The following is a 27500-nucleotide window of genomic DNA, read 5'->3' on the forward strand; positions in this document are numbered from 1 at the left end:
TTATTTTGCACGAATGAAAAAGTTTTGTAGACATGAAAAAGTTAATTTCCTCATTTGTGCTCTGCACCCCTTGCTCTACGCCCCTCACCAAAGTCTTTCCCTGCAAGAGTTTTTTCGGTCAGAATGCATTAGGTTAACCTCAGAGTTCGACTCGAGAAACCTAAAACCTAACATTAATATTGCCTTTGATTTTTTTTTCTTTATTCAGTTTGACGAATGCCAGCCCTGTAGATGAAGGGCATCAATTTCCATCGTAATCCGATGGAATAAAGAACTCATCCCCGACCATGGATGATGTTTGGACATATCTCACTTGACATACTTCTATACTCTTGTACCATCCATTCATAAACTCAGTTGTTGAACGCAAGAAAAATATCTATATTTGTTAAAGTTTTGAAATATATCCAGCGCCATTTTTTGATGGTTTTCAGAATGTTTTTTTTTACACAAAAAGTGCATGAAAGTAAAGAACCACAGCCAATTCTACTTACCGAAGCTCGAATATTCCCATCAGAATAAAAATCAAACACGTCACGCACTCTTTTTTTTTTTTTGCCAAAGCCATTCGATGAACAAAAACACTTTTCCGTTGACGCACAATTTTTGGCCAACGAAACAGAGGATGAAAGCGAAAAATAAAGAAAAAAAAGTGTCACAGGAGAGTTTTTTCTAGCTTCAGAATATTTATTGAAGAGACGGTAAAAATAAAATTTGTTGAACAGACTGTAAAAGTGGCAATCTTTGAAAGCTTATGCCGGACACTAGTGGAAATCTGCTTCCCCGTTTGATCACAAACAATCAATAACCAACAAATCGACTGGAAGGCCTTCTGTAAAAGAGTCAAGCAGTTATATTACCCAAATTATTAATACCGCTTCGGACAATTCTTTCGTTATACCCAATATAGTAATTATCTACATCCCTAAACAGCCAAGAAGATCAAAATATGAATTACTGGGCTCAAACCTCCATGCAAAAACCCCACCATTCATCAATGAAAGGATGATGAATGGAAAACGACACCTTTGATTAATCCCAGTGATGCCATCCTTGTACGAAATAATTCATGGATAAACCTCGTAACATGTGTCACACGATTGACAGCAGTATAACCAAAGCAAATTCGTTCGCGAAGTCTACGAAAAGACAAGATTTTAACCAAGACAAATTAGACGTTCGTATGCTCAAATTTACACGAAAATTTGTGAACTATGACCAAAATGACTAAATCTTATCCTAGAATCGATTTCGATATAAAGGTAATCGAGTCTAGATTAGCCTAGACTAACGAAGCTATATTGCGATAATTACCGAATCACGTGGTCATGAAACGTTATAGCATTACGGTGTTCAGAGGATAAAAATGAAATCAGAATATATTTCATCTTACTATTCTTTAAGACAATTCTCTCGATATAGTTACGATAAAAGAATTAAATGTTTACGAAATAAAGTCTTTAAAAGAAATTTGAAAACTTTACTTAACCCTCCTACTACCAGAAATTTATTACTAAAATACTAGTCTATATTAGCCACATCCATGACTGACCAAAAACACCAAATGTTAACAACTGTTACGAGATGTGATGTTCACGCTGCAGACGAACATTCCAAGCAAGTCGAAATATTTAACTTAAGTTTCACTCAAAAAAATCAAGAAGCATTTTTTACAAATTGTGTGAGCTTGTCACAAACGCAATTAACAGACCCACGATTACCCACGTATAACGACCATTTCCGCCATAACATCGTGCTATTAACACTGCAAATGCCTGGCTCTCCACTCGAACATTACTGTACAAATATCGCAAAACAATTGCCAGTTTCTATACTTGAATAAGCTACTTAATAATTTCAAAATCCTCAATACTATAATCATAAGATATTAGTCCATTACATTTTTCACTGAACAGTCACCCGATCCAAAGGACATGAAGACATCGACTTCCACTAACACATCAGAAACTTGCCATACGTACCCACAAGACGTGTCGTCTGCCTGGAGGATTTCCACGGAGCAAGGTTTGCTGGCCTCCCTCACCCGCGTCATCAACTTCCCTTACCACCGCCACTCGCTCTGGCAATACGTTGCTCTATCATTATCATCCATATTCCTCATCATCATCTCGCATGACACGACGTTAATATGACGTGTTAAAATGTGTATTGCATCGACACAAACTTAAAAAATATAAAATCATCTATAGACTGCGGGCAAGATCCTAACTTAAGAACATCCTTTATGTACACGAGCCGAAGCAAATATCTTTAACCCAAATATTTTCAGTATATTTGAATGTATAAAGTTCACACTCGTTAAAGGAAAGAAACACAAGGTTTTAGTCTGTCGTATCACTGGCTGAAATGAACATTCCGAGTACTGACCGTGTTACTAAAATTAGTTTTATTCAATTAGTATTAAAAGTACTGGAAGGAAGATGGGTTAAGGAGATATTGTATGTGCGTTCTCTTCTTCAATCTATATTACTATGACGCAAGATATTCCCAACTATAATGTTCATCCTACGAAGTAACGAGAATTACAATACATAACCGAATTTGGTACAAAAGGACATTTGAAAAAAAATTGGCTGTAGTATTTAGAATCGTTGAACTCCAAATTTACCCTTGAATTAAGCAAAGACTCATATCAACGTTTTTGAAACTTCAGACGAAAGTATGGCTGGAACAAAGCCAGTAACGACGTCAAATACGACCGTAGTATTTCTGCTGTAGTTTACATTTGATGGGTTATACGCGCCAAAGGATACATAATGAACACTTTGTTGAATTGACTTGTCACAAAACAGTTTGAGCCAATGTTTTAATTACATTTAGAGTCACAATCCATTCCACATCCAATATTCATTTATTCATTTATTATACTTTGTTGCACTCTCCCGCGTTAGCGAGGTAGCGCAAGGAAACAGACGAAAGAATGGCTCAACCCGCCCACATACACGTCCACACACGCACATATATATACCTATACATTTCAATGTATACATACACAGACAAATACATATATACACAGGTACATATTCATACTTGCTACCCTCAGCCATTCCCATCGCCACCACGCCATACATGAAATGGCATCCCCTTACCCCCACACGCGCGCGAGGTAGCGCTAAGAAATGACAACACAGGACACATTCGTTCACACTAGTCTCTAGCTGTCATGTGTAATGCACCGAAACCACAGCTCACTTTTCACATCTAGGCCCAACAAAACTTTCCATGGTTTACCCCAGACACTTCACATGCCCTGGTTCAATCCATTGACAGCACGTCGACCCCAATATACCACAGTTCCAATTTTCTCTGTTCCTTGCACGCCTGACCCTCCTGCATGTTCAGGCCCCGATCGCTCATGTTTTTCACGACATCCTTCCACCCTCAATTTGGTCTCAGTTCTCGTTCCCTCCACCCGACATACATATCCTCTCTGTCAATCTTTCCTCATCAATTCTCTGCATGTGACCAAAACATTTCGATACACCCTATTCTGCTCTCTCAACCACACTCGATTACTACACATCTCTCTTACCTTTTCATTACTTATTCGATCAAACCACCTCACAACACATATTGTCCTCAAGCATCCCAACACATCTACCCTCAGCATAACCCTATCTATAGCCCACGCCTCGCAACCATATAACATTGTTGGAACCACTATTCAAACATACCCATTTTTGCCTTACAAGATAATGTTCTCGCCTTCCGAACATTCTTTAACGATCTCAAAACCTTCGCTCCCCTCCCCCAGCCTGTGACTCGCTTCCGCTTCCTTGGTTCCATCCGCTACTAAATCCATTCCCAGATATCTAGAACATTTCACTTTCTCCAATTTATCACCATTGACTTGTATATTGACTTGTCCCTCAACCCTAATGTACTTAATATTCATCTTTTTCACATTTGCTCTCATCTTTCTTGTTTCAAACACTTTACCAAACTCAATCACCAATTTTTGCAGTTTCTCACCTGAATCAGCCACCAGGGCTGTATCATCAGCGGACAACAGTCGACTCAATTCCCAAGCCCTCTCAACAACATACTGCATACTTGCCTCTCTCTTTAAAACTCTTGCATTCACCTTCCTATTAACCCCATTCATAAACAAGTTAATCATGGAGACATCACACACCCCTGTCCAAACAGACATTTATTGGGAACCAGTCACTTTCTTCCTACTGGTACGCATGCCTTACATCCTTTATAAAAACTTTACTGCCTTTAGCAACTTGTCTCCCACACAACATACTCTTAATACCTTCCATATGCCTTCGCCAGATCCATAAATGCTACATACAAATCCATTTGCTCTTCCAAGTATTTTTTCACATACATTCTTCAAAGCAAACGCATCACTGCTCTTCCCCAATCTGATGCTCTGTACATGACCTTGCCCTCTCAATCAATACCCTCCCGTATAATTTCCCAGGAGTACTCAAACTTGTACCTGTAATTTGAACACTTTGCTTTATCCCCTTGCCTTTGTACAATGGAACTATGTATGCATTATGCCACTAGGTTTTTTTCACCACGAGCCATACATTCATCGGAAATCCTCACCAACCAGTCATTAACAGTCACCCTCTTTTTTAATAAGTTCCGCTGCAATACCATCCAAACTTGCCGTCTTTTCGGATTTCATGTTCATCTTCCGCAAAGCTTTCACTACCTCTTTGTTTACGAAACTACTCTCCCTGATCTTGTCACAGCACCTCGACCAAAACACCTAGCATCTGTCACGATCATGTAACACATTCAACAAATCTTCAAAATACTCACTCCATCTTCTCACATCACCACTACTTGTTATTCCCTCTCCATCAGCCACTTCACCGATGTTCCCATTTGTTCTCTTGTCTTAAGCACTTAATTTACCTCATTCCAAAACATCTTTTTATTCTCCCTAAAATTTAATGATAATCTCATTTGCCATCTTTCACCTTTTTCTTGACCTCCTGCCTCTCTCTTTTATACATATCCCAGTTATTTGCACAATTTCCCTGCCGACCTCCCACCTTTCTCATGCCACAAGCATATTTTGCGCAAGCTATCACTGCATCCCTTCTGCACCCCTACTCTTACGTCCTTTGATCTTACCTTTCCCATTCTGCACTCAGTCTTTCCGGGGACTTCCTCATACAAGTTTCCTTCCCAAGCTCACTTACTCTCGCCACTTTCTTCAAAATTTTTCTGAAAACATACAAATCTTCACCTTTGCAATATGATGATCACACATCCCTCCAGTTGCACCTCTCAGCACAAACATCCAAAAGTCTCTTTCGAGCGCCTATCAATTAACACGTAATCCAATAACGCTCTTTGGCCATTTTCTCCTATTTACATACGTATACTTATGTATATCTTTTTAAATCAGGTATTCCCAATCACCAGTCTTTCAGAAATCTACAAGCTCTTCATTTCTATTTACTGCACTGAACACCCCATGTACACCAATTATTCCCTCAACTGCCACATTACTCACCTTTGCATGAAAATCACCCGTCACTATAACCTGATCTCTTACATCAAAATTGCTAACACTCACTTTGCTGCTCACAAATCTCTTGCCTCATGATCTTTCTTCTCATGACCAGGTGTATAGGGCACTTTCAGCTTTTACCCATATCAATCTAGAGTTTACTTTCTTACACTATCACATACTCCCACCATTCCTGTTTCAGGAGTAGTGCTACTCCTTCCCTTGCTTTTGTTCTTTCAGCAGCCCCTGACTTTACTCCCAAGACATTCCCAAACCACTCTTACCCTTTACCCTTGAGCTTCGTTTCACCCAGAGCTAAAACATCCAGGTTCCTTTCCTCAAACATACTACTTATCTCTCCTTTTTTTCTCATCTTGGTTACATCCAAAGCTAATAAAAGAAATTATACGCAAAGTGGTTCTGATGTAAAAGCTAATTGAAATATTAGATTTTCTACAATGCTTTGTATACATAGCCTTAGTCATCTCACACCCAATCTGACCTTCTAGCAAGTTAAAACCCAAATTAACAAGTTCATAGCCACTCTATATAGGCAAATACATCAAAATCCTATGCTAAGCTTTGAACTGACAATTCTTTCAAGAACCGGTTACCAAAGGGGAACATCCACAATAACAGACCGTGATCTTAAGACAAACACCAGATGAAGGCGTTACAAAGACTTCAGTAGGTTTACAATAGCTGGACATTGATCGACTTTAATTACCTTAGTCAAAAGACTAAACGACAGACTCCAATATTTGTCGAAAGTTGAACGTTTAACGAGCGTTGACACGGACAGCCAAGCGAATTAACAAGGATGTTGAAAAAAAAATACAAAAAATGACTTACAATTAAGCAACGAATAAAGAATGGCAGATTTAAACTTAACAGACTTATTTTACCATCTAATTCCTCTTGGCTCCAGCGATTTGTGCTGTATTCGCTAGAAATCCGCTACTGGACCTTATAGGAATATCATCGTTTCCAGCATGTAATACAATAAAAACTGCCAAATCAGCTTTATAGTTACAGGAACAATATGTAATACAATAAAAACTATGAAAGGACGTAGGCTATCGTGCTTTAGATCAAAATTGGCGTTTTCATCTTATTTTGATAGTAGAAAATAGAAAGACGGTACTCAAAATGGTGCCTATATGGAGTTCCATACTGTAACTATATTTCAATGTATTGACATCATTCATAAATTGCAATAAAATAGATAATATTTTAATGATATAATGGGACAATTTCTCTAAGTAGGCTATTTAGGACTGAGCATTTACTGGTAATTCACAAAGCATCTATCACGAACAATTATTTCCCTCCAGTTAAGCATTAACTTTGTACAGAGTAAATAAATAATCCTTTTCCGCAGTTTTCGTCGAATAAAAAAAAAAACATTTCAAATTTAAAAACTTTCCACCAGCTTTTATTTTTGCACGAATGAAAAAGTTTTGTAGACATGAAAAAGTTAATTTCCTCATTTGTGCTCTGCACCCCTTGCTCTACGCCCCTCAGCAAAGTCTTTCCCTGCAGAGTTTTTTCGGTCAGAATGCACTAGGTTAACCTCACAGTTCGACTCGAGAAACCTAAAACGTAACATTAATATTGCCTTTGATTTTTTTTTTCTAATCGGTTTGACGAATGCTAGCCCTGTAGATGAAGGGCATCAATTTCCATCTTAATCCGATGGAATAAAGAACTCATCCCCGTCCATGGATGATGTTTGGACATATCTCACTTGACATACTTCTATACTCTTGTACCATCCATTCATAAAGTCAGTTGTTGAACGCAAGAAAAATATCTATATTTGTTAAAGTTCTGAAGTATATCCAGCGCCATTTTTTGATGGTTTTCAGAATGTTTTTACACAAAAAGTGCATGAAAGTAAAGAACCACAGCCAATTCTACTTACCGAAGCTCGAATATTCCCATCAGAATAAAAATCAAACACGTCACGCACTTTTTTTTGCCAAAGCCATTCGATGAACAAAAACACTTTTCCGTTGACGCACAATTTTTGGCCAACGAAACAGAGGATGAAAGCGAAAAATAAAGAAAAAAAGTGTCACAGGAGTTTTTTTTAGCTTCAGAATATTTATTGAAGAGACGGTAAAAATAAAATTTGTTGAACAGACTGTAAAAGTGGCAATCTTTGAAAGCTTATGCCGGACACTAGTGGAAATCTGCTTCCCCGTTTGATCACAAACAATCAATAACCAACAAATTGACTAGAAAAGGCCTTCTGTAAAAGGGTCAAGCCGTTATATTACCCAAATTATTAATACCGCTTCGGATAATTCTTTCGTTATACCCAATATAGTGATTATCTACATCCCTAAACAGCCAAGAAGATCAAAATATGAATACTACGCTCAAACCTCCATGCAAAATCCCCACCATTCATCAATGAAGGGATGATAAATGGAAAACGACACCTTTGATTAATCCCAGTGGTGGCATCCTTGTACGAAATAATTCATGGATAAACCTCGTAACATGTGTCACACGATTGACAGCAGTATAACCAAAGCAAATTCGTTCGCCAAGTCTGCGAAAAGACAAGATTTTAACCAAGACAAATTAGACGTTTGTATGCTCGAATTTACACGAAAATTTGTGAACTATGACCAAAATGACTAAATCTTATCCTAGAATCGATTTCGATATAAAGGTAATCGAGTCTAGATTAGCCTAGACTAACGAAGCTATATTGCGATAATTACCGAATCACGTGGTCATGAAACGTTATAGCATTACGGTGTTCAGAGGATAAAAATGAAATCAGAATATATTTCATCTTACTATTTTTTAAGACAATTCTCTCGATATAGTTATGATAAAAGAATTAAATGTTTACGATACAAAGTCTTTAAAAAAATTTTGAAAACTTTACTTAACCCTCCTACTACCAGCAATTTATTACTAAGATACTAGTCTATATTAGCCACATCCATGACTGACCAAAAACACCAAATGTTAACAACTGTTACGAGATGTGATGTTCACGCTGCAGACGAACATTCAAAACAAGTCGAAATATTTAACCTAAGTTTCACTCAAAAAATCAACAGGTATTTTTAACAAATTCTGCGAGCTTGTCACAAACGCAATTAATAGAAACACGATTACCCAAGTATAACGACCATTTCCGCCATAACATCGTGTTATTAACACTGCAAATGACTGGCTCTCCACTCGAACATTACTGAACAAATATCGCAAAACAATTGCCAATATCTATACTTGAATAAGCTACTTAATTTCAAAATCCTCTATACTATAATCATGAAATATTAGGCAATGACATTTTTCACTGCACAATCACCCGATCCAAAGCACATGAAGACATCGACTTCCACTAACACATCAGAAACTTGCCATAGGTACCCACAAGACGTGTCGTCTGCCTGGAGGATTTCCACGGAGAGGTTTTGCTGGCCTCCCTCACTCGTATCATCGACTTCACTTACCACCGCCACTCGCTCTGGCAATACGTTGCTCTATCATCATCATCCATATTCCTCATCATCATCTCACATAACACGACGTTAATATGACGTGTTAAAATGTGTATGGAATCGACACTTAAACTTAGCAAATGTAAAATCATTTATAGACTGCGGGCGAGAGCACCAACTTAACACACACGAAGGCAACTTCTCGAGATTCGTTTGAGCAGTTGCAGCAACCATTGCTTTTCTTATTAATTCATAAATTATTATGGTTTACTGTATAATGTGGTCTATAATTACGCTCTACGTACATCGTCGTCTTCCAAATATCATATATATGTTTGAATATAATGAAATACTGAAATAAGTGAAACTGGATATTAGAAAAAGAACTTAGCAAGTGTTTGTGGTAGTTTTGATCTTGAGGGAAAGGGATGTAGGATTTGGTTACGAGCGAGATGTGGATATTCTCCCGTGACCGATTAGGTTAGGTTAGGTTAGGTTAGGTTAGGTAACGTCATGCTGAGGTTAGGTTAGGTTAGGTTACGTCAAGGTTGAGTTAGGTTAGGTTAGGTTACGTCAAGGTTGAGTTAGGTTAGGTTAGGTAACGTCAAGGTTGAGTTAGGTTAGGTTAGGTTACGTCAAGCTGAGGTTACGGTACATCACGTTACGTTGAGGAAAGATTGACTTACGGATGTGAAAAAATATACCAATCATGCCTTTTCGTGCTTTTTACGAGGTGGGGTTCAATGCTTATCTAGATAACTCACTGAACAGAACAGTTAGGAATTGGTTCGTATTGGCACTCGAATTTAAGATTGCTGAAGTTATCATATTTTCTGAATATATTCATATTTGATCCAATTTAGACACTCATTTACTGAAGTATATTTAAGATCTAAACCTATGTCATTGAAGTTCTTAAACTCACTTGAAAAATGCGAGTCAAATAATTAAACCTGTAATTGGTTACATCTGCTAGGAATTACTTTATTAGGTTATTTACTGCAAATAGATAAAAAAAAGTATATAGTAAACGATTTATGCCATGATTACCCTGCTAACTATTTTGAGGCAAGTATCTAATTCCATTTGACACACAAAGCAAAATATATTCCAATGGTAAAATCAAATATGCAGTTGAATCATATGTTTATCTATCAGGTTGTAGATGCGCGATGGAGAGAATACTGTGGATGTCATTAAGAATCACATACGGTTAAGACTGTATGATTCAGATTCATTCAGCCAAGTACATGAATCTTGTAAGATTTAAAAGTCATTGAGAACACAAGAACCTTCAAGAATATTTCTGCGGGATACAAATTAAACCTTTATTCTTGAATAATTACTCAGATTACTAAGTAAATGAATATATATATATATATATATATATATATATATATATATATATATATATATATATATATATATATATATATATATATGTATATATACATTATCCCTGGAGATAGGGGAGAAAGAATACTTCCCACGTATTCACCGCTTGTCGTAGAAGGCGACTAAAACGGGAGGGAGCGGGGGGCTGGAAATGCTCCCTTTCCGTTTTTGATTTTCCAAAAAAAGGAACAGAGAAGAGGACTTAGTGAGGATATTCTCTCTAAGGCTCAGTTATCTGTTCTTGACGCTACCTCGCTAACGTAGGAAATGGCGAATATATATATATATATATATATATATATATATATATATATATATATATATATATATATATATATTTTAGGGAGAATAAAAAGATGTTCTGGAAGGAGGTAAATAAAGTGCGTAAGACAAGGGAGCAAATGGGAACTTCAGTGAAGGGCGCAAATGGGGAGGTGATAACAAGTAATGGTGATGTGAGAAGGAGATGGAGTGAGTATTTTGAAGGTTTGTTGAATGTGTTTGATGATAGAGTGGCAGATATAGGGTGTTTTGGTCGAGGTGGTGTGCAAAGTGCGAGGGTTAGGGAAAATGAGTTGGTAAACAGAGAAGAGGTAGTAAAGGCTTTGCGGAAGATGAAAGCCGGCAAGGCAGCAGGTTTGGATGGTATTGCAGTGGAATTTATTAAAAAAGGGGGTGACTGTATTGTTGACTGGTTGGTAAGGTTATTTAATGTATGTATGACTCATGGTGAGGTGCCTGAGGATTGGCGGAATGCGTGCATAGTGCCATTGTACAAAGGCAAAGGGGATAAGAGTGAGTGCTCAAATTACAGAGGTATAAGTTTGTTGAGTATTCCTGGCAAATTATATGGGAGGGTATTGATTGAGAGGGTGAAGGCATGTACAGAGCATCAGATTGGGGAAGAGCAGTGTGGTTTCAGAAGTGGTAGAGGATGTGTGGATCAGGTGTTTGCTTTGAAGAATGTATGTGAGAAATACTTAGAAAAGCAAATGGATTTGTATGTAGCATTTATGGATCTGGAGAAGGCATATGATAGAGTTGATAGAGATGCTCTGTGGAAGGTATTAAGAATATATGGTGTGGGAGGTAAGTTGTTAGAAGCAGTGAAAAGTTTTTTATCGAGGATGTAAGGCATGTGTACGTGTAGGAAGAGAGGAAAGTGATTGGTTCTCAGTGAATGTAGGTTTGCGGCAGGGGTGTGTGATGTCTCCATGGTTGTTTAATTTGTTTATGGATGGGGTTGTTAGGGAGGTGAATGCAAGAGTTTTGGAAAGAGGGGCAAGTATGAAGTCTGTTGGGGATGAGAGAGCTTGGGAAGTGAGTCAGTTGTTGTTCGCTGATGATACAGCGCTGGTGGCTGATTCATGTGAGAAACTGCAGAAGCTGGTGACTGAGTTTGGTAAAGTGTGTGAAAGAAGAAAGTTAAGAGTAAATGTGAATAAGAGCAAGGTTATTAGGTACAGTAGGGTTGAGGGTCAATTCAATTGGGAGGCGAGTTTGAATGGAGAAAAACTGGAGGAAGTGAAGTGTTTTAGATATCTGGGAGTGGATCTGGCAGCGGATGGAACCATGGAAGCGGAAGTGGATCATAGGGTGGGGGAGGGGGCGAAAATTCTGGGAGCCTTGAAGAATGTGTGGAAGTCGAGAACATTATCTCGGAAAGCAAAAATGGGTATGTTTGAAGGAATAGTGGTTCCAACAATGTTGTATGGTTGCGAGGCGTGGACTATGGATAGAGTTGTGCGCAGGAGGATGGATGTGCTGGAAATGAGATGTTTGAGGACAATGTGTGGTGTGAGGTGGTTTGATCGAGTGAGTAACGTAAGGGTAAGAGAGATGTGTGGAAATAAAAAGAGCGTGGTTGAGAGAGCAGAAGAGGGTGTTTTGAAATGGTTTGGTCACATGGAGAGAATGAGTGAGGAAAGATTGACCAAGAGGATATATGTGTCGGAGGTGGAGGGAACGAGGAGAAGAGGGAGACCAAATTGGAGGTGGAAAGATGGAGTGAAAAGGATTTTGTGTGATCGGGGCCTGAACATGCAGGAGGGTGAAAGGAGGGCAAGAAATAGAGCGAATTGGAGTGATGTGGTATACAGGGGTTGACGTGCTGTCAGTGGATTGAACCAGGGCATGTGAAGCGTCCGGGGTAAACCATGGAAAGCTGTGTAGGTATGTATATTTGCGTGTGTGGACATGTGTATGTACATGTGTTTGGGGGGGGGGGGTTGGGCCATTTCTTTCGTCTGTTTCCTTGCGCTACCTCGCAAACGCGGGAGACAGCGACAAAGTATAAAAAAAAAAAAAAAAAATATATATATATATATATATATATATATATATATATATATATAATGTATATATAATCCTGCTTTCGTTTAGCGTGAGGACACCTGTAACTAGGCTACTGGGCGGTGAGAACCGTATACAAACAAGGACAACACATAGTTCGTTAATCTCGCGCGATTGTTAAACGACGTTTCGTTGTCTGGTCTAAACTCGATGTGTTTTTGCTTGTGCATCGTCAACTAGCGTGTGTCTATATACAAATAAGTGTCCTTATTTCACAAAGACAAGTATGGTGTGGATTTGTCATAGCGGTGTTGCCATATGTCACGGGGGTGGATCGCCGATGTTGTGCTGTGGTGAGGAAGGTGATGAGGTGGGCTGGTGGAAGCATGTTGGTCACTCCACGCCTGACCTTCAACACGGTAACATCCACGTCTGCAACTGATCAAGGTTTTGTGGCTTTGTGTCAAGAATTTGTTGTAGAATGGTGGTTGAAAGTTTTGGATAATGTCTTTAGGTTTAGAAAATTAAAACCACAAGATCGTGGAAATTAAATTAAGAAATTTTATATTTTTTTTTTTGAAATGATTTTCGTGCTTAGTAATGGTGACTTTCAATATTCCATTGGAATCTAAACGTGAGTAGGATTTTATTTTCCTATAAATAATTTGCTCATATCCACGAATAACAGAAACTTTATGCACTTCTGTATATTCCAGATGATTTCGACTATAATCTTAATCACACTAGCTACATCCCATCACTTCCTCGCAACAGCCAGTCATACACAGGTACTTATTACTGAACATAAAAAATTTCGCACTCGTCCAATATTTTTTTAAACATTTAATTTTTTTCATATTAAATCCTTTAATTTTTTCTTAATGCCTCAAATCATTTCTATCTTCCCAGGATCCATACGCTTCAAATGAAGCAACTGATCACTTAATTTTCGACAATGTTAACCCAACTGGCCAGGCTACAAACCCTCTCGGTATAAACCTTCGCCAAGACACTGGAACCTTCAACAAAGGAACGTTCAACACAGGAACCACCGGCAGTGCCACCGGTACTTCATTTGCGCAAGCTAATACAGGTAACAGAATATGAAGCCCCGATGGCACCTTCGGCCAAGCCGGTATCAACGTACGCGGCGCTGGAGTCAGGTTAGGCCAAGCTGATGCCATCACTGGAACCGGGTTCGGCCAACCTAATATTGGCATAAGAGCCTCTGCAACCGGGTTCAACCAGGCTGGTGTTGGCCTAGGAGGCACTGGGCCCGCGTTCGGGCAAGCTAATGTCAATTCGGGATTTAACACAGGCGGACGTGGTGGTTCTGGCAGCGGTACATTCGGCAGTGGTCAAGGAGCCGGCATCGGTCAAGGAGCCACCAGAGTCATAGAAGCACCAGCCACACCCACAGTCACTAACACCATCACCATCGACCACTACGTGACCGTGACTGACCTAGCTTTCCATAGTGTACCCGTCACCTTGACTGACCTCGTCGTGAGGACCACAACTCTCACAACTGCTCGGGTAAGTAACCTGAACTTCCACAACTATGCAATATAAATCTTAACCCAGAACTGCAACGATAAACTAATTACTCTTCACCTACAGGTCATCCGCACACCCGTCGATGACCGTGTAGCCCTACAGACAACTGTGGTAATCAGACCCACGTCCCTGACGGTCACTTGTAGCAAATACTACTACAATGTGGTCACTGACGTCTCTGTAGACCATGTCATTATCACCCACACTTCCTATATAATCGACCAACTCACATACACCACAACAGCCACCCAGGCGTAAGTCAAAACTAAAATGCTAAACATGTTATAGGATTTTTCAAATACTCTTTAAATGATTTTGATTATCCCACCAAATGCAAATTAACACTTAATTCCACTTCTTTTCTGCCAGATCGACGTACGCATCTACCATGGTTCGTACCATCGTCCACACCCAGAGGACAACAGTCACGGACTACCACACCATCACTAACACCGTCCATGGCCAAGCTGGTGCATATTATTATTAATCTACGTGCAGCATTCTCTATAAATCTCTTATGTATATGAAATAAAATTTAAGTAAATTAAAATTTTAATTTCCCAAAACTTGGTTACATGGAAATTATTTATAAACCTTGTGAAATAAATGAATTCTTTATACATACTTTAAGACAATATCTGAATTTATACTAGTCCTACCTCTCATTTCCGTCATCAAATGACTACTACAGTATCATGAGAATCTAAATTTACCTATATTTTACCTGTCTAAAAAAAAAAAAAAAAAATACTTCGAGGATGAATAAATGCTCTATACATCACACCAACTTAACCCTCCCCCCTAGACTTAAAAAACATTGCTAAATGCATGAAAACACTCCAGCAAATGCTATACCCCGAGAGCTTTTCTACAATCGGTCATACAAAAACTTCCATGATTTACTCGTAACCAAGAATTAATGTTCAACTCAATATTTACTTTGACTGTCCACATACTTCTCCGTGAATCTTTAATACATATGCGTCGTAAACAAATTTGCCAGTAATTAAAAGTGCTAATAGGCTTTAGCTCCTTCAGAACTCGATAGGACTTCTCATGAAAAAAAGACGTTAAGACTTTTTTGCGTTATTATAATCCGATTCATTTGTCCCATCTACGTGCCTGATTATATTTTTCATAAGGTCTCCAATTAAGGTACTTTTAATTATCGAAATAACTCTATACGTATCAATATCTTGCCTGCCTCTTCAGTCTAAGTTTAATTTCATGCTGAAGTCAAAAGCTCCTGATCAAAGAATAAAACTTCGTCTGCAAAACATTCTAATTAGGCAATTAGCTGTAATCTCTAAGTCAGGTAGACGAGTACTTATAAGATGTTCTGGAATTCTCACCATATCACAAATAATGGGTAACTGACGTCACTCGACTAAAAATAGTGAACAGTATTCACTCCATCATGAAAGTGGACTAATGATAGACAATAGAAACTAAGATTTTGGACAGGAATAGATTTCCTAAGCTTGTACAAATATAGAGGATCTAATCAGAGGCAAGTGTGCTGACGAGAGTTTGAGAAGCATAGCAGAAACCTTTTGTTTCTGAAGTGGAGATAAAGAAAAATTTGTTCGTTTTCTGCAAATTTGTTGAATATGTAAAAGGGTTTTTTTTTGCATAAACATGACTGGGGAGACATTTTTCCTCTATGGATTCAGATGCCATCACACTCGAGCCGCCTGGAATCCACAAGGCAATACTAAGCTTTCTGGTGCTCCTCCAGATCAGTTCACATGCCAGTCCAACGTTGGGACACGGTCACATCATGACGTACTCTGTAGCCTTCCACTAACACAACGAGGAAGGTCTCTTCCAAGTACGTGTCTGATGTCGACCCTCCCACTCGCGGATGCTAACCTCTAAACATACTGCACTTCTCTGTCCTTTGTGTCGGTGGAACACCCTTCAACATCTTCCAGCAGGAGCAACAGACACCCTTGATCCCACCCTCCTAAAAGATATTGTATTGCACTGCGTAAAACGCCTTTTTCTCTCTACCTTTTAGACACAGGGTGTCCATGGGATTAATCTTATCGAACATTTCGATACGATCCTTGAGCACGACGGTACGACCCTTAAGGCCTGTCTACACGAGCGGGCCTGATCGGCGGGCTTGCCCGTCAACGGGCATATTTGACGGGCAAACGATCAAATTGCCCGAAAGCCCGCCGAGCGAAATCACTGAGCTGGTGCCCGTTAGCTGGAGTTTCTACCCTGCCAGACGCAAGATAATATCGTGAACCCACAGCGGGCCTTCATCCCACATCCCACGTCATAGTAGCACAGTGAACATTTAACGATGGCAGCCCAGGATAACTCTACTGAGCCACCAACAATTTTTTGGTCTAAAGCACTTACTAGTACTTTGATTGACCTTTATCGTAAGAATCCACGTTTATGGAATGTGAAGCTGAATTAGTAGACCCACTTGCTAAAAATCGCAGAGTTGCTTCCAGACGAACTTCTGCTGTAATGCTGTTTCTCATAACTGTGTCTTTCTTCACTATGTATGGCTCCACCTTTGATAACAAGATGTAAAAAGTGCTTCCACTCATCCTCAGGTAATTTCTGAAGTCGTGTTCCTCACTACTTTGTAGTTCATGAAGTATTGTTGCAGTGCTTCCAAACATACTTCTTTTCTTTAACCAATCTTTACACCATATCCTTTTCTTTTTCTTCTTGAGACACAAAGCTATTATCATAGAGCACCAAATCTTTTTCTTGACAATGCTAGGCACCATGGTTCTCGTACCGCACTCCACCCGCTACTGGCAACATCGTCGGGCAGGCCCGGCTGTTCATCACTTCGATCGTGTAGACAACATTCACGGGCAGGCCCGCCAGAATTTGCCCGTTAACGGGCAAACCCGCCGATCAGGCCCGCTCGTGTAGACAGGCCTTTAGATATAATGGAATGACCTCTGACCTGACCCATAAGGGTAGGTGCACAGGCCACGTCATCACACCAGAGGGTCGAACCATCGTACTTTACGGAGATGAGATAGGGTTGAGATCCATGCTCCAATACGCCAACTTGGGGTACATATCTACGTGTAATCACTGACCTTAGAAGAATCTAATTTTGATCTTGATATCCAAGATGGATCCACGAACATTCCTTCTTCATTTCAGTTATCTATCACTTCCCTGTTATACTGCTGGCGTCTATCTTGTCGTGGTTGGAGTTATTTATCTTTCTTCTTACTCAAACTCTGACTTCTTGTCATTCTTATCTTCCTTCGTGTTCTCACTCTTGGTCAACTTTGCCGCTTGCCAGATCACCACAAGATATTCCAGGCAACTGTACATCATCAACCTTCTCGTAGGTCTCTGAACTAGGACGAGTGAAGAGAGCCCACCAGGTCACCCTGAGGTAGTCTATGCTCGAGCCACCATCACCTGTGTCTTACACCAGGGTTCCGTAGCTCCACGTACACGTCTGCTCGCCATGTGTTGGAGCTAATGTGAATATACTTCACATGTGATTAGTTTTCATGAAGAGACAAGAGTGAATGATCATATGCCATGTTCCGCTCAAAAGACACTGCGAACTCTTTGAACTCCATATATGGTGCGTATAAACTACAACTCAGCTTATAACTAGTTATAAACTATAACTCAGCTTATAACTAGTTATAAACTATAACTCAGCCTATAACTAGTTATAAACTATAACTCAGCCTATAACTAGTTATAAACTATAACTCAGCCTAAACTAGTTATAAACTATAACTCAGCCTATAACTAGTTATAAACTATAACTCAGCCTAAACTAGTTATAGGAATAAATCGAAAGTCATTTTGGGAGGATTTTGAGTATGTATCTGAGACACAACTCATTTGCTAATGAAGTTAATCCAATGGGAATAAGGGTACGATCGCAGAGCACGACGGTAAGACCTTATAGCACGAAGGTACGATCTTAGAGCACGAACGTACAACCTTAGAGCATGAAGGTACGGTCTTAGAGCACGAAGGTACGGTCTTAGAGCACGAAGGTACAACCTTAGAGCACGAAGGTACGGTCTTAGAGCACGAAGGTACAACCTTAGAGCACGAAGGTACGGTCTTAGAGCACGAAGGTACAACCTTAGAGCACGAAGGTACGGTCTTAGAGCACGAACGCACAACCTTAGAGCACGAAGTACGGTCTTAGAGCACGAAGGTACAACTCTTCACCAGGATCGTATTAGCCACAACGGTACGACCTCGTACAAGATAGCCAGACGTACGACCAACTGTATATTGGTTATTAAAGAAAGGATTTCTGTTTGTTGTTGCCTTCTGTGTCACACAGAGATATCAGCCTCATTATCATGCATAGTCTAGATTATCTCTCGCGATTTCATGTGAAGGACCTTAAAGTTATAACATATTGCCTGCTTGTGGCTCCACCACCATGAGCGAGAACTCAACTTCAGAAAGGTTGTAGCATCGTCACTGGACCGAAAGTAGCACAGTTTCGCTAAGGAGCTTTGAAGACATTCTCCATCTCAAGGAGTCCATCGTTCCCCTGCTCCTGCGTGGAGCGCAGCTCCGGGGTAGCCACAGAAGGTGGCCCGGGGTTATGATGATAATGATATAGTCCTAGTACTATACTGTTATTGATAATGATAATGATGATAACAGTGGTGATAATATTTGCATGAAAGCCATAAACGGACCCATCAATACGTATGATGATAGATCACTCGCCATCAGATGGTTGCTAGAGTGTTCGGTTTGCTGGATGTAACAGCTTGATTGACAGCCTTAATTACCCTGGTTTTTGATGGGCTTATAGCCCAAATAACTAACCGACCATCAATAATGGTGTCACATAAACATGGCATGAGAAAAGGAGTGAAAAATTACGGTTCAAAATAGACGATGTAAAATGGCCTTAGAAGTGCGCCTGGCAGCGATGCCTCTGTAGATGGTTGGACAACGGCTGCCATGCCATCTGTTGCGTTCCGTTTATGTCACTCGGTCCCATTTGTAAAACAAAATCTATAATCAGAATTCTCTTACAGTAATACATACGTTGACTTATAATCATCGGACATGGCAAAAGAGAAATAAAAAAATAGAAAAATTGAAACGAAAAATTTGGCAAATTAGTTACCAAAGGAGGTCGAAGTCAGGGACATGTTTGTAACACGAACGTCTTTCCCGCCAAATTTGGCCTTTAAATATGGGGACAGAGCGAATTTTGGCGTCAGTTTTCGTGTTTCTGTAGAGAGAAAAAGGTGTTCTTTTGTCTTAAAGAGGTTGAGAGGCTTTTCTTTTTTAAAGAATGTTATGTTTTGATTATTGGTTAATTTTTGGGTTTTTAAATTCGTGTTGATTAAAGTTTTGTGTTGGCGTCATAAATTTTTTCATACGTTAATTGCTTAAACTTTCAGTTTCTTTGTATATTAAAACTTGTTACACTCCGTTCCGTAACGTTAGAAGATCTTTTCAAAGTTTGTATAACGAACTACAATTTAAATAAACTTCAATTCCCCATTTTGTCTCGTAGGATTTCCTTGAAATTGGTAACTTCTTCAGGTATTGAAATTACTCGCCAAAATTGAATAATTCGCCATTTTTAAACAATCTTCTACCAAAGAATAACATTACTTTCTTTCAGATGTCTCCTTTTGCCTTCATTTTCCTAGGAATCTTGGCTCAAGTAAGTTTACACTTGATCACATCTTCGAACTTCAGTACTTCATTGACTATATCAAATTCATCCACTCCTACAAATCCTCACGGTTAACCTTCATACCTACAGGTTTCATGCCAACCATATGAACCACACTATGAACCTACCTACAAAGAAACTACAACGATTACGGAAACCAAAACGGCACGTATTTAAACTACATCACAATATCTATAATCCTATTTTCACATTTGCAATAACAAACCATTTAAACCCACAGCATTTAAAGTCTACGTTCCTTACTTTTAGGTCACCGTAACCCACACCCTTCGAGAGACTACCACAACAGATGTATGGATAACAGACCACACAGACGTGCACGCTGTGGTCACAGACTACACCACCGCCTGGGACTTCCACCCTGATGAAGCCAACACGCGAACGTCTATCGTCAAAATCACGTCCAAACCTGTAATAAAAAAGAATTTTAATTTCGGACATTTTTAATAATTTTATTTAAAAAATTTTAAAACTCTCAACATTTTTCCTTGTCTATTCTTTTACAGGTTGTTCTAGTCACTGCTACCACTGGATACAACCCGGTCAAAACTTTCGTGTCTGTCTTCACAGAATTCCTAACTACCACAGAAACGATAGAACTCCTACAAAGCATCACACACATCAGTGTCCAACACAAGGTAAGTACCAAAATTTTTACCCACTCCATATACCACTTGAATATATAAGAAAACATTCTCTAATCGCTTATTCTAATGATTTTAAATCTTACCATTCCAGATAAACACAATTCCAGTTGTCACAACCCAAGAACTCGTACAGCAAATAACAACCACAACAACGTACATCATAACTACCACAATCACACCAGATTGGTATTATTAACATCCTAATGTCTCGCAAACTAACATCAAAGTCTAATACGCACTATATTCTTTTCTCATCCTAAGAAAATGTACCGGTAAAATCTTCATTCCAAATATACATGCAAAATATTATACCTCGTTTTAATAACCGTACTTTACCAATTTTGTATAAATCATACACACTACTACCACAACTAAACTGTTAAATATCCCTCATTTAACGTCTAATTCACTTCCAAAATGCATTACTCTCTAAAACTAACTTTTCAAAACTTAAACCTAAAATAGTCTTTCACTACAAATGCTTAACCTTTCTAGCGCCCGTATAAAACTAAAAACTTCAAGGAATAACTTCCTAAAACAGCAATATCTTGAACTAACAGTGTACAGCCCTTAATGTGTCAAGTTTCACAATGACCATTCAATTTCGATGATACCTCAACAAAACTTCATTTACTGACAAATTTAGTGCATCAAGACTCGTCTATCTATTATACAAAAGGTTCACATTCCTTGATGAATGGCCCAACGAGATACTAATACAATGTTTACCTCTCGAATAAACTCTTTCTTCAAAGTGCTAAATAACTTAACATGGCAAACCTGTCCTATTACAATCAAACTTCTACTATACATTGAAGCACACGAAGTTCCAGCCAAACCTAACAAATCAATAACAAGGCACAAATAAATACTTTCAAATTACAGGCCTCCTTCCCACCCACAACTATAACTATAGACGAAAACTCATCTCCAACGACTACTAGATGGAAACATGACAGTAAAGCAGAAGGTCCCTCCACGCCCCAGTGGAAGAACGTAATAACAATCTAAAGGCCTATCTACACGAGCGGGCCTGATCGGCGGGCTTGCCCGTTAACGGGCATATTTGACGGGCAAACCATCAAATTGCCCTAAAGCCCGCCGAGCGCAATCACTGAGCTGGTGCCCGGTAGCTGGAGTTTCTACCCTGCCAGACGCAATATATCGTGAACCCACAGCGGGTCTTCATCCTACGGCATAGTAGCACAGTGAACATTTAACGATGGCAGCCCAGGATAACTCTACTGAACCACCAACAATTTTTTGATCTAAAGCACTTACTAGTACTTTGACCTTTATCGTAAGAATCCATGTTTATAAAGGAAGCAAATAAATAAGAGAGGGAAGTATGATATAGCTGCGATATTGTGTAACTACCACCACATGTTTATCTAAACCCCTACACTCTATTACCACCTCTCGCTCTGTCTGTCTGTATATACACAATACAGAAATGTTAGATGACTCGTCAAATTATCAATACCCATTATATAGGTAGTTACTTATATCAATGTCACATTATTTACACGTAACATGTTTATAACAGATTCACTTACCTGTAAGTACTCGGCCTTCAGCACCTCGTATAAGGCCCTACATGTTTCTGGTATTATGCGGGACAAGCTTTGCTTTGATATGCGTGTACTGTACTGCAACACCGAATAAGTAGACCCACTTGCTAAAAATCGCAGAGTTGCTTCCTGACGAGCTTCTGCTGTAATGCTGTTTCTCATAACTGTCTTTTTTCACTATGTATGGCTCCACCTTTGATAAGATGTAAAAAGTGCTTGCACTCATCCTCGGGTAATTTCTAAAGTGTTCACTACTTTGTAGTTCACGAAGTATTGTTGCAGTGCTTCCAAACATACTTCTTTTCTTTAACCAATCTTTACACCATATCCTTTTCTTTTTCTTCTTGAGACACAAAGCTATTATCATAGAGCACAAAATCTTTTTCTTGACAATGCTAGGCACCATGGTTCTCGTACCGCACTCCACCCGCTACTGGCAACATCGTCGGGCAGGCCCGACTTCGGTCGTGTAGACAACATTCACAGGCAGGCCCGCCAGAATTTGCCCGTTAACGGGCAGGCCCGCTCGTGTAGACAGGCCTTTAGATGTATTATGAAAGTATGAAAGCAGTTATATAACACTAAACAAGCAATAGTGGTGGAACACTAAAATTGTCAAAGCCACAAAACAGTACCTGGATATGTTTTCCAATCCTGTTCTCTGGGAATGGCGGTTGGTTATACACTTCAGAAATGGATTACTTTTTTACGTGAGTTTTACCAACAAGGTTACAATACAGCTTTTAAAGCAACGAACTTAATCCTCACTTTAAGGATGTGGTTATGCCTGCTGGGCTGCAGTCGTCAAATCAGGGCAACAGCTGCTATGCTTTGTGTATTAAGACGAAGCGACACCCTCATCAACACTGTTTGGCCAGTACGAACGAACTGCCTAGTTGCCAAACCCACCTCCTCAACCATACGGAATCACGCTGACGACAGTGACCATCTTACGTCAACAGCGAACTCTTTCTCTGCTTGCCATTGGCTCATCAAACGCCACTATGTTGATACTAGGGCCCCTCCTCTCTTGCAGGACCAAACCCACTATAAGTGACGAGGTATTGACAAAGTTATTGGGTTTTTGGGATAAAATCTATTAGGTTTAGAGTTGAACACTCTAGTTGTTTTCGAATGTATATTTCGACGTTAGGAGATTTGGTAATGAAGTGTAGGATTTTACTCTCGACTGTGAAATATTGCCACTGTTGAATTTATGCAAGTTGCATTTTAATGTGTTTCATATAAGAGAGGATTGTTGGTCATTAATTTTTTTTTTCTCTTATTTTACGTTGGGCATTTTTGTACGTATATTTCCAGGAACGTTTTAGGCTTTGAACAGAAGCTCATAATGTAGATACTGCATGCATGTCGCCGTTTGTTGGTTCTGTTGATGTATATGATTATTAAAATGTATGCCAATGAGACCAAAAATGTTCATCCAAGCCCTGCTGATTCTTTAGTGTGTGTGTATATATATATATATTATAGAGTAAACGTACTTCAGTAGCTCAGATAATTTATCGAAACTTCACAAAACGCAGCAGTTTACGTTGGTAATCCTCCTCATCAGGAGTAGACAACTCAGAGTTTCAAATCCCAAGGCTTGCACGTCTTCTCACCTCCATACCAGAGTAGAAACTGTCCTTGTTGTTAAACTGAGAGTGTGGGAATGCCTTGTTGTTGTTGGCGAGGTGGGGGTCGAGTGGAGGAGGAGGATGTGGAGGAGGAGGATGGGCTCTGGTATAGGTTGTTATCTTGGGAAGCAAGGTGCGTGCTGAACTACTACTCATATGTTATCTTGATAATTCTGTCATTAAGTTGTATACATTGGCCAGACAGGTAAATTTGGAACTGAGAGATGCTATTGGCATGGTCATTCAGTACTTAGAGGCAACCACTGTAATGTTATTGCTAAGTCTTGCCAAGGAAACCACTTTCCTTTAGACCCATAATGCCATTAAATTTCTTTTAATTGCTAATGATGATAATGACTTTAAACTACCCCTGTTATCAATGAGATCATAATGAGTTAAGATAGTATGAGGAGATTGGTTGAACATGCATCTCGCTACCGAGGCAAACCATCCCAGACAACCTCCCACCCGACCACAATGACAACCCCCCCCTCACACACACACACACAGACACAAGCACATACACATACAAACAAACATATTGACATTTCCACTAGAAAAACATCAACATTCTGTACTACGAATGCGTCCAGCAGGGTGCCTGACTCTTTCGTAATAACGAGTTTCGCCCGTGCCATGAATGTCAAGCTACGACCCCGAAAACTGTTGAATCACTGAACTATTCGGTACTGCATCGAACATGTCAACACTGTGTAGTGTATAATGCTTTGATCTGTGATATATACATGTCTATATTTATATGTATATGTATATAACACACGCATGACTAGGCCAAAAGTACTGGACCATTAATTCTAACACAAACAGGAGTTCCTAACAGACACAATGAATTTATTATGCAAATATATTTTCAAATAACATCTGGTACAGTTGACAAATAACAGAAAGCAAATACCTAAATCCGAGCGCATATACGTGTGTGTGTGTGTGTGTGTGTGTGTGTCTGTGTTGCTTGGCCCCCAACATGACATCACCTGCGCAGTCTTCTAGCTGTGTCCATATTTTTCTCTCTAAATGAATTTATGACTGGCAGACCTCGCTATTGTGCCTGAGAATGACTTTATTCATTTGGAAATTCAAGGGAAAATTTATCATATGACGTGCAATTGTTTATTTCAAGACGATAATGTGGTACAGTGATTTATCAGTATAACATGTTAAATGGACATTTGTAAATGCATCTTTTATTTTTTCCTACACCTCTCACAGGGTTCAAACATATCTCTGCCTAGATTTATCATTTTTAATGATGTGTGAGGGATTTTTAAAATTCGTACGAGAGCCTGACTTTAAAGCAGGGTAGAGTTATGGCCGGTGATGGTGGAAAGAGTTATAATGTGCTGAAAGCTGAAATAACGTTTCTTGTAAATGGGAAATAAATTTCTGTTCCTCGAGGCACAATGTTTTGAAAGTAGGAAGGGTGGAGGAAAAATATCGAGGTATTTATGGAGCTTCGTAGAGTCTGGTTTAACACAATATGCTTTCGTTAAATACGGGTTTGGGATAAAATAAACAATACACTGAATCCTAAATCACTCAACCGGATGTTATCTGATGTTTACAGAGTCATCCTTTTAAAGCCAATTGGCTACAATATATTTGAAAGTATGAGGAGTAGAATCAAGGTATTTTGGTGTTGCCTACAGTCTGGTATAACAAATATACTTTCACTTAGTGATGGTCGATTGGAATAAGGTTTGCAAAAGGCAATTACTTAAATGTGTCGTGGTCTTCACAGACTCCTTCTCTACAGGTAGATTGGTCTTTCGTTACCTGTTCAGTCTGTCTTTGTTTATATGTTTCATTAGTTTAGGTATGATGAGTAATTCAGGTCTATTTAGTTTTGGTTACTGTGTCCCTAAAGCCTATAATTAAGGGCTTTATTTTCCTCCAGTCTTGAAAATTTTTTTTTTCACTCTCACTCAAGTCATTATAGCAGAGGTGACGCTTTACATAAGGACGATACACGTTGCTGGATTACAAGCATATACAAACCTTTTTGGTGCATTTGGTGTTTTCTATTTCACTACGTAACGTCTTTATAGTAATTGATTTCTCAGGTTGGTTGTTATTCTTTACCCCCAAAGACTCGAGTCTTTCCCAAAGGCCTTTGTTTATTGGAGAAACAAAAGTCGTGTTTTACTTTACAAAAAGCTTACACTGGTTCAGGATGTATTGTAGATGGCTGGTTCCAACACCTGCGTTCAGTCGACTTTAAGGTAAGGTGTTAGACGCAGAAGGCTTAAGAACATGAAATATCTTGTCTTTTTCTTCTTTTTTTTTCAGTTTTTAGTTTCTTATTACGATAGTCAAGAGAAATTTCAAAGAATCTCGTTTTTTCTTTCCATTTCATTATAATTGGTTCCAGGACTATGGAAACGGCTTCTATCCGGAATATCATCTCATCAAAATTCTTTTCCAAGTTTGTTTAGGACTGAGTGGCCACCTGCTGAACTGAACAACTTTACATCATACTTACAACCCGCGTGTTATGTTGTGGTGCATCACATCCATATGACGTTAATAACGTAATGCCCACTTAGAAACACAATACTCGTATAGTGATTATCTGAAGTTGTTTTTTGAATTGAGTTTATGTATAAAATGATTATGATCTTCAGCATTGCATTCTAGGTACCATCTTGTGACAAGTCCTCAGTGGTATGGAGTAATGATATTTTGTGCTGGTGTTAAGCAGCCAGACTGATAGAGAAGCAAGCTTTAGCATTCGTCCATGACCAGTATTCATCTTTCTGAATGGCCGCCTTGAGGATTAACGTGAAGTTTTATTTCTGTAGTCGATGTTCATGATGTATATTGATGTTATTTACATTTTGTAAATAATCTTTTGATTTCCAGAGGAAGACTGGGTCTTAACAACTCATTTTTCTATGTAGAAAGCATTTTTTTTTTCTTTCTAGACTATTCCTGGAGTTTCATCAGACAATCAAACTTACTTAAGGCAAATATTTGCTTTGAGTAAATAAAGGTATAATTCTCAATCTGTCGCTACAATTCATGTGGAGTATTTAGGGTTTAATGGTACAATGAACTACGGATCCTCCCATTACAATCCCATATCATCAACGCTGCGCTCTGGTCTCTGTAACAGCACAAGACCCCCTCCCGCCCCAACCTCTCTATAAGTATCCATCAAACCCGAAGTAAAGATGAAAATATTACCTTACTCGTAGATCACCCTCAACCCTAACACACACACACACACACACACACACTGAAATGACCCGACAAGGACTACACAACCGACCTCCTAATTCAGCATCAAACTTCAACCCACCAGACATACACGCATCAGAAATCACACTCCCTAGACAAACACGAATCACACTCTCCTACTTGCGCTCTGGACATCACCCTTCACTACAACAATACAAACACCATTGAAACATAACCCAAGATCCTTCATGCCAACGATGCAGGCACCATGAAAAAAAACATCGAGTGCTTACGCACTCGACACCCTCACTCACTGTACATAGACGCACACACAACAGCACACTTTATGACGTGTGGCACTGACTGGTGGACGTGGTCGGCTTCCTCAGTGCTGCAGGAGTTCGGTAAGGATTGAAAGTATTCCTAGGAAAGAAAGTATATATATATATATATATATATATATATATATATATATATATATATATATATATATATATATATATATAGGGAGCGGGTTGCTGGAAATCCT

General features: G+C 39.2%; 2 protein-coding genes and 1 long non-coding RNA gene across 4 annotated transcripts in view; 2 read left to right on the forward strand and 1 right to left on the reverse strand.

Moving 5' to 3' along the window:
* Positions 1-2081, reverse strand: part of LOC139757366 (uncharacterized) — a 15085-nt gene extending 13004 nt beyond the window's left edge. For both annotated transcript variants that reach the window (XR_011714603.1, XR_011714602.1), the window contains exon 1: positions 1983-2081. This is a non-coding gene — a long non-coding RNA (uncharacterized lncRNA). The remainder of the gene's footprint in view (positions 1-1982) is intronic.
* Positions 2082-13767: 11686 nt separating this feature from the next.
* Positions 13768-14767, forward strand: LOC139757460 (uncharacterized; the record flags this gene model as incomplete). The annotated part of the gene is made up of 3 exons (XM_071677988.1): positions 13768-14196; positions 14281-14471; positions 14587-14767. Coding segments are annotated over 3 exons (738 nt in total), but the record flags the coding sequence as incomplete, so codon positions are not given.
* Positions 14768-19416: 4649 nt separating this feature from the next.
* Positions 19417-20874, forward strand: LOC139757367 (uncharacterized). Its single transcript, XM_071677778.1, has 6 exons — positions 19417-19481; positions 19844-19885; positions 19988-20062; positions 20168-20329; positions 20425-20556; positions 20657-20874. Exons 2-6 carry the CDS (start codon positions 19844-19846, stop codon positions 20759-20761), a joined length of 516 nt encoding a protein of 171 aa, XP_071533879.1. The 5' UTR covers positions 19417-19481; the 3' UTR covers positions 20762-20874.
* Positions 20875-27500: the final 6626 nt, after the last annotated feature.

Source organism: Panulirus ornatus, chromosome 26 (genome assembly GCF_036320965.1).
Source record: "Panulirus ornatus isolate Po-2019 chromosome 26, ASM3632096v1, whole genome shotgun sequence".
In the NCBI taxonomy this organism is placed as follows: Eukaryota; Metazoa; Arthropoda; class Malacostraca; order Decapoda; family Palinuridae; genus Panulirus; species Panulirus ornatus.

Coding starts and splice junctions, on each gene's coding strand:
- LOC139757367 (XM_071677778.1), top strand. CDS start 19,844: ATGTCTCCTTTTGCCTTCATTTTCCTAGGAATCTTGGCTCAA. Junction 20,063..20,167: donor CGATTACGGAAACCAAAACG/GCACGTATTTAA, acceptor CCTTACTTTTAG/GTCACCGTAACCCACACCCT. Junction 20,330..20,424: donor TCAAAATCACGTCCAAACCT/GTAATAAAAAAG, acceptor ATTCTTTTACAG/GTTGTTCTAGTCACTGCTAC.